Source organism: Macrotis lagotis, chromosome 4, assembly GCF_037893015.1.
Source record: "Macrotis lagotis isolate mMagLag1 chromosome 4, bilby.v1.9.chrom.fasta, whole genome shotgun sequence".
In the NCBI taxonomy this organism is placed as follows: Eukaryota; Metazoa; Chordata; class Mammalia; order Peramelemorphia; family Peramelidae; genus Macrotis; species Macrotis lagotis.
This window is the reverse complement of record NC_133661.1, coordinates 85,885,355-85,894,456: the sequence shown is the minus strand read 5'-3', so window position 1 is coordinate 85,894,456 and position 9,102 is coordinate 85,885,355. Positions and strand designations below refer to the sequence as shown.

General features: G+C 37.2%; 1 protein-coding gene across 6 annotated transcripts in view; it reads right to left on the bottom strand.

The window, feature by feature from the left end:
- Positions 1–9,102, bottom strand: part of SLC16A12 (solute carrier family 16 member 12) — a 142,340-nt gene that overhangs the window by 21,848 nt on the left and 111,390 nt on the right. For all 6 annotated transcript variants that reach the window (XM_074233409.1, XM_074233408.1, XM_074233411.1 and 3 more), the window contains exons 5-6: positions 7,896–8,478; positions 1,106–1,365 (exon numbers count right to left, since the gene is read on the bottom strand). In XM_074233409.1, the coding sequence (XP_074089510.1) occupies positions 1,106–1,365; positions 7,896–8,478 (843 nt within the window). The remainder of the gene's footprint in view (positions 1–1,105; positions 1,366–7,895; positions 8,479–9,102) is intronic.

Sequence of the window (9,102 nt, the reverse complement as noted above, 5' to 3'; positions counted from 1 at the left end):
ATTCTCATTGTATATATCTATTAGATATCTCATTGGCTTCAACTCCACATACAAAAACTGAACTTAAAAACTTAGGCTACCAATAGTGCCAATTTTCTCTAGTCACATACTCAAAAATCTCTTCTTTTACTTTCTCTCTCTCACTTTGAGGGTACCTAACCTTTGTTTCAATGGGGACTTCTCTACCTGACAATACTTCTGAATGCCTTCATCCTATGCTCAAGAATTGAAAACTACTTTTGCTACAATTATTAGTCATCCAGTCATGTCCAACTCTTTGTTATGCTTTCTGGATTTTCCTGGTAAAGATATTGGAATGGTTTGCCATTCCTTCTCCATCTCATTTTATGGGTGAGGAAACTGAGGTAAACTAGCTGTGTTTTGCTCAGGGTCACATAACTGGTGTGTGTGTGTGTGTGTGTGTGTGTGAATATTTGAACTCAGGCCTTCTGGATTCCAGTCCTGGAACTCTATTCACTACACCACTTACCTAGCCCTTGAAAACTGCAATAGTGGAGATAAAAGATAATAAGAAGGATAAACATGTTTTCATTTTAGACTAGGGGAAACAATACAACAAGAATGAAATGATTTTAATGTACTGAAGTAACCAGACAGGACATAATTTAAACATATGATGTTTTGAATCAATTACATCCATAGTTTCTTCCATTAGCATGTATAATTAAGAATATAGACAAAATTTTGATGTTATATATATATACTAAATAAAAAATGAGTGTGTGATAAAGTATATATATAAATGTGTTAATATGCAGATATTTATAGATGTATAATGTGTTATAGACACCTATATATGTGTATACAATATATAAATAAATGAGAGAGAGAAAGGGAAATAGAAGAGAGAGAAACAAGACCACTTACTAGAGTTTCCACTTGGTTTAAAAAAAGTCCAAATTTGGAATGACAGGTTGGACGATAACATTTCATTACTGTGTCACCCCCTTTCCCCTCTCCCAAATCCTTTTCCATCTTTTCTTATTTTTTGTATTTGTGTGACTGTCAATTGTTAATTAACCAAACAGGGTTGGAAGTTTAGAAAGGGAGGGGGGGGTGAGAGACATCTCTCTTTGAAACTGACCTGCAACAGGTGGGCTCACTAGGTATGGTATTGCATGGAGAAAATACACCACACCAAGAGCTGATGACAAGGAGGTGGTCCCCACCACTTCGGCTGTCACTACAGGGATCAGGGTCACATAGGCACCATCAAAGTATCCAAAGGTACAAGAGAAAGGCACGAGCAGGGGAAAACTTTGGAGCATTGGAAGAAAGAGGTAACAGAGACCATCTAATCCCACTGCAAAGAGGTAGCAAAAATATCTGGAATTCTTCAGGCACCTATGGATTGGAAGAACAAGAGTAAGCATGGCATACAAAAGATGTTCCTCTGTTCCCATTGAGGATTTTTTTTAACTTGTAAAGTGAAAAGGAGTACACACTGCTATTGCTACTGGAGGCAATTTCTCTCACTTTTCTACCACTGAAAAATACATTTCATTTTCCCTCCCAACTTGTGTGTGTGTGTATATATATGATTGCCTGTCTGTCTATGTATTTGTCAGTCTGTGAGTAAGTCAGGATGGGAAGACTGAGGCAAATGAAAGAGTTTTTGACAGTAGGAAACAAATCCTGATATCATATTTTATGGTAAAACCAGGAAATGTTGTTTTGTTTTCTGTTACTTCATCTATGATCCTACTTGAGTTAAATATGTTAACTGAATTCAAGTCAATTCAACACACAGTTATTGAGCTACTACTAAATGCAGAGCACTATGCTACACATTAAAGGTTCAGATAGAAAAGGGAAAAGTTCTTCCCTTTAGGGAGCCAAACATTCTATTTGAATTATAGATCATATGGATAAAGCACATGGAGATTTGCCTAGTCCTATACAAAAATATCTCATTTGGCCTTCTCAACAACCTTGGGAAGTAGAAGTTATTGCTATCCCCATTTTACAAACAGGAAGCTAAAGGACTTTTCTAGGGTCACACATCACATTGAGTGTCTGACACAAGATTTGAATGGAGGTCTTCTTGACACTAAGTCAGGTCTCTCCATTATGCCATGCTACCTTTGGAAGGAGGGAGGTAAAGGAGGAGTGATACTATGATGATGTTACATGCCCAGAAATAAATAAATGCAAAGGGTGTATAAAGTCTATATGGAAAAATTTCAAGAGGGGAAAAAGTACAAAGAACTAAGAGAGGTTTGGGGCAAGGAAATAAGCAGCAATCAGAAATAAAGAAAGCCTTGGTGTAGGAGACAACACTTGAATTATATTTTAGAAAGATTAATTTTTTTGTTTTTGCAAGATAATTGAATTAAATGACTTGTCCAAGGTCACACAACTAGGTAATTATTAAGTGTCTGAGGTCAGGTTTGAACTCAGGTCCTCCTAATTCTAGGGCCAGTATTCTATCCACTGCACCACTTAGCTGACCCTAGGAAGATTAATTTAACTCCATATGGATAATTGACAGGATCCCAAGCTTCATATCGCAGCTTTAATCTAATAAAGGAGATAAAAGCCTAAAAATCAGGTGAATAAAGAGGATATCATGTTAGTCTGGTCAAAATCATAACTAGCTTATTAATATAGTATTCAAAAGACTCACAATCATTCATGATAGGTCATCAAAGATTTCATTCCCTTTTCCCATTCAATATTTTTACCTTGTTTTTATGTGAAGCAGCATGATTATTCAATCATGATCAAATAAAGAAAAACTAGTTTCAAATTCTCAAACAACTATTAACTCAGTGATCATGGAGAAGTCATTTAACCTTCCTGAAGCTCAGTTTCCTCACTTTAAAAAAATGGAAATGTGTACCTATAGTTCTCACCCAATGGGGCTACTGAGATAATCAAATGAAATAATGCATAAAGTACTCCTTTAAAATTTGAAGTACTACACAAATAGCAGTTACAATGTTGCTGTTATTATTATTATTATCATTCAGCACTCTGAATTTGCAAAATTATTTTTCTACCCATTATTTCATTAGATTCTCACAACAACCCAAACTTCATAAGGTAGAAAGAGCAGTTACTCTTTATCCAATGTTAACTGGTAAGAGAAAAAGGTCATGAAAAGTGATTCTATTCAAAATAAGAACCACAATTTATTTAATAGCATATAATGGGAGAAAGAGATTAATTGGGAATATCTTGAAAAAATCTAAAAATTATTTAAAATTAGGAGTTCAAAAAGGTAGTTTCTAACTGTACCTCTATGTTAATTCTTTTTTTGTTGTTGTTATTCTGAAATCACTCTTTTTATGGTTTATTTATTTTACATTATTACAATAATTTTGTTGTGAAAGTAAACATAAACCCCCTCCCCCCCCCAAAAAAGACAGAGAAACGTCAAGAGAAAGGAAGTGGGGGGGGGAGCATACTTCAATCTGTGTTCAGATTCCATTGGCTCTGTCTCTGGAATGAGTTGCTTTCCTTATCACAAGTCCACCAGAGAGGTTGCTTCAATATCATTTCCCACAGTTGCTATTACTAGCTGTATTTCCTGCATTCTATTACTCCCTACTCTCATTTATTCCCCTCTCTCTCTCCTTTCACCCTGTCCCTGCTCAGAAGTGTGTTGTATGTGATTACCTTCTCCCATGATCTTCCCTCTCTTCTATCACCTTTCCCCCCTTCCCCTCCCCCATTCCCCTTATCCCATCACTTTTCTCTCATTTTTCTCTAGGGTAAGATAGATTTCTATAAGTGTGTATGTTATATTTTCACTGAGCCATTAGTGATGAAAATGAAGGCTCACTCATTTCCCCCTCACCTTCCCCCTTCTACTCCATTGCAAAAGCTTTTTCTTGACTCTTATGTGAAATATCTTAGCCCATTCTACCTCTTCTTTCCCTTCCTCCCAATACTTTCTTTTCTTTATCCCCCATTGACTCTATCATTACACTATAACCATTATATTCAGCTCCCTCCTGTGCCTTGTCCATATATGCTCCTCCTAACTGCTCTAATAAATGAGAAGGTTCATATGAATTATCAGTATCTTCTTCTAATGCAGGAATACATTCAATTCAACATCATTAAATCCGTCATAATTAGTCTTGCCAATCTACCTTCTCTATGCTGCACCTGAGTTCTATACTTGGAGATCAAAATTTCTGTTCAACTCTGGTCATTTCAACAGGAAAGTTTGAAAGTTCTCTGTTTCATTGAAAGTCTATCTTTGGGGGGCAGTTAAATTATGCAGTGGATAGAGCCCCAGCCCTGGTCAGGAGGATCTGAGTTCAGATCCAGCCTCACACACTTAATAATTACCTAGCTGTGTAACCTTGGGCAAGTCACTTAACCCCACTGTTTGGCAAAAACAAATAAACAAATAACAAAAGAAAGTTCATCTTTTCCCCTGAAAGAGGATATTCAGTTTTGCTGTGTAGTTGATTCTCAGTTGTAAACCAAGCTCTTTTGCCTTCCAGAATATCATATTCCAAGCCCTATGAGACCTTAATGTATAAGCTGCTAAAGCCTGTGTAATCCTGACTGTAGAGATATGAGAGTTGAATTGTTTGTTTCTGGCAGCTTCTAGTATTTTCTCTTTAACTTCAGAGTTTTGGAATTTGGCTATACGATTCCTGAAAATTTTTCTTTTATGGTCTCTTTCAGGAGGTGATCAGTGAATTCTTTCGATTTCTATTTTACCCTCTGCTTCTACAATGTCAGGGCAATTTTGCTATATTATTTCTTGAAAAATGAAGCCTAGGTTCTTTTCCTGATCATGACTTTCAGGTAGCCCAATAATTTTTAAATTATCTTTCCTGGATATGTTTTCTAAGTCAGTTGTTTTTCCAATGAGATATTTTATATTTTCTTCTAATTTTTCATTCTTTTGGTACTGTTTTATTGTTTCTTGATTTCTTACAAAGTCATCAGGTTCTTTTAGCTCCATTTTACATTTGAAGGAGTTATTTTCTTCAAAGAGAGAGCTTTTTTATCTCCTTTTCCAGTTGGCCAATTCTGCTTTTTAAAGACATTTTTCTCTTCGTTTGCCCTTTGGGTTGCTTTTTCCAATTGACCTAAACTGTTTTTAACATGTTACTTTTTGTATTTCTTGCACTAAGCTGCTGACTTGATTTTCATGATTTAACTGCATAGCTCTCATTTCTCTTCCCAATTTTTCCTCTACTCCCTTATTTGTTTTTCAGTCTTTTCTGAGTTCATCCATATTTGAATCAATTTCCTATTTCTCTTGGAGGCTTTGGATACAGAAGCTTTGACTTTGTCATCTTCTGAGTGTGTATTTTGATCCTTCATGGGACCAAAGTAATTTTCTATGATCAGGTTTTTTTTTTCTGTTGTTTACTCATTTCCTCAGCTTGAGACTAATTTACCACACTTTCAAAGCCTTTGGGGGATTTTGGGGGGCATCCCACAGGAAACTTAATTCCTCCAAGATCTTATTAGAGACTCTGACTGTTCTCTTGCCTGTGCTCTGATCTGTGGATGACCACAGGCCCTCCCCTCTGCCCTGGAGCTATGATGAGGGATCCTGTTCCTCTATGATAGTATAGGAACCCAGAACGTGTCCTGGATCTTAGTGTGGACAAACAGAAGAGTCCTGTACCAGGGACAGCGGAGAGACCTCTGCAGTCTTTCCCCTCCACCTTACTGTCTGTGGGCTGAGTGCTCTTGAAGTCCTGGGTGGCTCCACAATTTCCCACCACATGGTTGCTTTGAGGTCAGGGCTCCACACTCACTTTAGTGCCACAGAGTTCTCTCACCACCCACTCAAGCTATACCTGGCAATCACTGGGCCAAGAGGTCTGGAAACTGCCCCCTCTGCCATGGACTCAGGCACCTTCAGGGACCCACAGGTCCTGTGGGTTGTTCCTAGAAGGTTGGACTGGCTTTCTCCAGCCAGACTATGCAGCCTGGCTGCACTGCGGTTCTTTCCAACCTCCAGTTCCAGTGAAACAGATCTTTCCTGCAGATCTTCTAAGTTGTCTTGGACTGGGAAATTGATTCACTCAGTATTTCTGTGGGTTCTGCTCCTATAATTTTGGCTAGTCATAATTTTATGGCTTTTGGAGTTTTTTGAAGGATGAGTTTTGGGGAATTCCTACCCTCAAGCCACCATCTTTGTTCTGCCCTCACTTCTATACTAATTCTTAGAACAAAAAAAAGAACACATCAAATTTTTTTTTGGTGTAATTTTTCTGACAAAATAATATGATAGCATAACATGGTATCATGATTGACCTTACTATTCTTCAAAAGGAGGATTACTGTTGAAACAATGTTTGCAGACTTCATCAATTTGCCCAAGAGCTTCCCTTAATTCTTTAAGACTCAGATCATTCTTTTAAGTACTTCCAATCATCAAGGACTGTTCATTTTAAGCCCTGAGGGATTTTTTGGGAAGCAGGAGGGTCAGTTTAATAAGTGATCAATTCATTATTCAAAATATTTTTGTGTCATTGTGACTTTTGTTTCCCTGACCCTGTTTTATCTCTTAGGGAAACAGATCTGGTGCAGTAGATATACAACTGGTTTAAGAGTTAGAAGCTTTAAAAGTTTCTCGAGTGTCTCCTCTGATACATACTGGCAAGTCACTCCAAATCCTCTAGGCAACTGTCTTAGATTTGAAACTGCTAGATAGCTGTGTTAGTACATTGCTAAAAGGGGTTTCCTCAAATAATGAAATCATACACATCTCTAAACCAAAACAAAATGGAAATTTGTAACTTGGCACTAGAATATTGAATATTCAGATGATGAGGATCCTATTATGCACTCTTATGGAAACTGAATGTTTTAACAAATTAAATGTCATAGCTAGAAAGTGACAATACTGGGAAAGATTGAGTCACCATGGGACTTCTCTCTGGTTTTACATGGAGCTATTTATGTGTATATGTTAAAAATAGGATGTTAGGATTAAAAGAAATTCTCTCTTACTCCCAATGGAGATTGATGTTAGTTAAGTCCTTGTTAGATGACAGACATTAGAATGATAAACAAATGATAAATGATTAAAAATTAGTTTCTTTAACTCTTAATACTTTTCCAAAAGAACTAAGATGTAGAATTCTGAAGTGTATTTTTTCCAGGACTAATTTCCCACTAACCCCTTCTCTCCATTATTTGCTATAAAGTCATCATTGGTCTTTTTAAAAAATAGATTTATTTTAAGTGACCTTTTTCTGTTATCAATTATCCCTAGATAAAGGAGAATGTCCTATATAGCCTTCTGTGTAGAATGTGAGGTAGCCTTCCTACATCATGAAGCTGAGATCATGAAGAGCTGAAGATGAAATGGATAGTAAAGTATTTTGTAATAATTTGAATGATGAATATTGAGGAGGAAGATGATGATGATGATGAAGATGATGGTGATAATAAAACATTGATAACAAAAATGCTGATAAGTAGGAGTCTCTCAGAACCAAATAAATTCGAATTTTTGCTGAAGAAAATACTCAGTTTTTTTATGTTCTGGACCAGTAAATTGCTATTATAGTATTTACTTCTCAATCTTATGCATGATGAGGCTTAGAAATTAAGTACTTTTACACTGTAACTGCCCCCAAGTGTCTTGAAGGCAAATGAAATAACATAAAGCCATGATATTTAGAATTGTAAGGGACTTTAGAGGTAATAAAATCCAATTCCCTTATTTCACAGCTAAGAAATGAAGGTTAGAGAAATTAAAGTAACTACCCAAGATAACACAGATATTATATAAAAATGCAAGATTTGAGCCCATTAGCTCACTCTAAAACCAGTACTCTTGCTACTATATCACTTTTAACACATCAAGGCTTTTCTATAATGGGTAACTGGGAAAAGCAGATTCTCCAAAGGACAAGCAACTATTATTCCCCCCATTTTACCTTCTATCTGTCAGCCATCCAAAGGTAACATTGCCAACAATGTTAATCACACCAAGAATGGACATGAGAAATGCAGCTTGCTGATGACTCACTCCAACACTCAGGGCATAAGGCACCAGGTACACGAAGAGAGGGCTACAGCCATAAGCCATAAACAGGATGGATGTAGCAAACACCACAAAGTCTGCTATGAGTAAGAAGCGGTATTCTTGCTGCAAGGAGCAGCAAAACCAGGGATGAGTCCATTCTTTCCGCAAAGGTGAGCAGAGAGACAAAGGTGCCAAGTCCTCTTTCTTCGTTTTGGAGGCAGGACCCTGTTCCGGGAGGGTTTTATGGTCCTCCTTCAGGGTGATGGGCCGCATCAAGGCACCACAAACACAGAGGTTCAAAACAAAGCCTCCAAGAATGAGCAAGGCTCCCCTCCAGGAGAACTGCTCGATCAGGAGCTGAACCACAGGGGCTAAAATAAAGGTCCCAATTCCACTCCCTGACATAGCTATGCCATATGCTACGGCTCTCCTCTTATTAAAATACTTGCCCACCATGGCTATGGCAGGAGAATAGCAAAGTGCAAATCCAAGACCTGGGAAATAAAGAGGACTCTGTTAGTACTGAAATACTATATATTTTTTTGATCCAGATATACCTATAATTTCATCAGTATGGAGGAACTCCTAGTATAGAATGCAAATTGAGGACCTATCTGCAACTTACAGTATTAGCTGCCTCTGGCACTTGAGAGTTTAAAAGACTTGCCTATGGCCACATAGCTAACATATATTAAAAGTAGGGCTTGAATCCTGGTCTTCCTGTTAGGGTTGCTAAGTAACACAATAGATAGAGTGCTGGACCTGGAGTCAGGAAGACCTATATTCAAAACTAATTATGTGACATTGGGCAAGTCCCTTAACTGCTTCCTGACTCAGTTTCTTCAACTGTAAAATGGAAATAATAACAAACTATACCCCCCAAGGTTGTTGTGAGGATCAAATGAGATAATATTTAGAAAGCATTTAGCACAGCATCTGATAAGCACTATAGAAATGTTAGCTTTTATTGTCATTATTTTTATTATTATTATCATTATTGTCATTGTTGTTGTTTCAGTCCTACCATGCTGTCTCTAGCTCTACCAGCTATGGAAAGGGAAGGGAACCAGTATTTATTAATCAGCTGCTATGTGCCAAGCACTTTACAAATATTATCT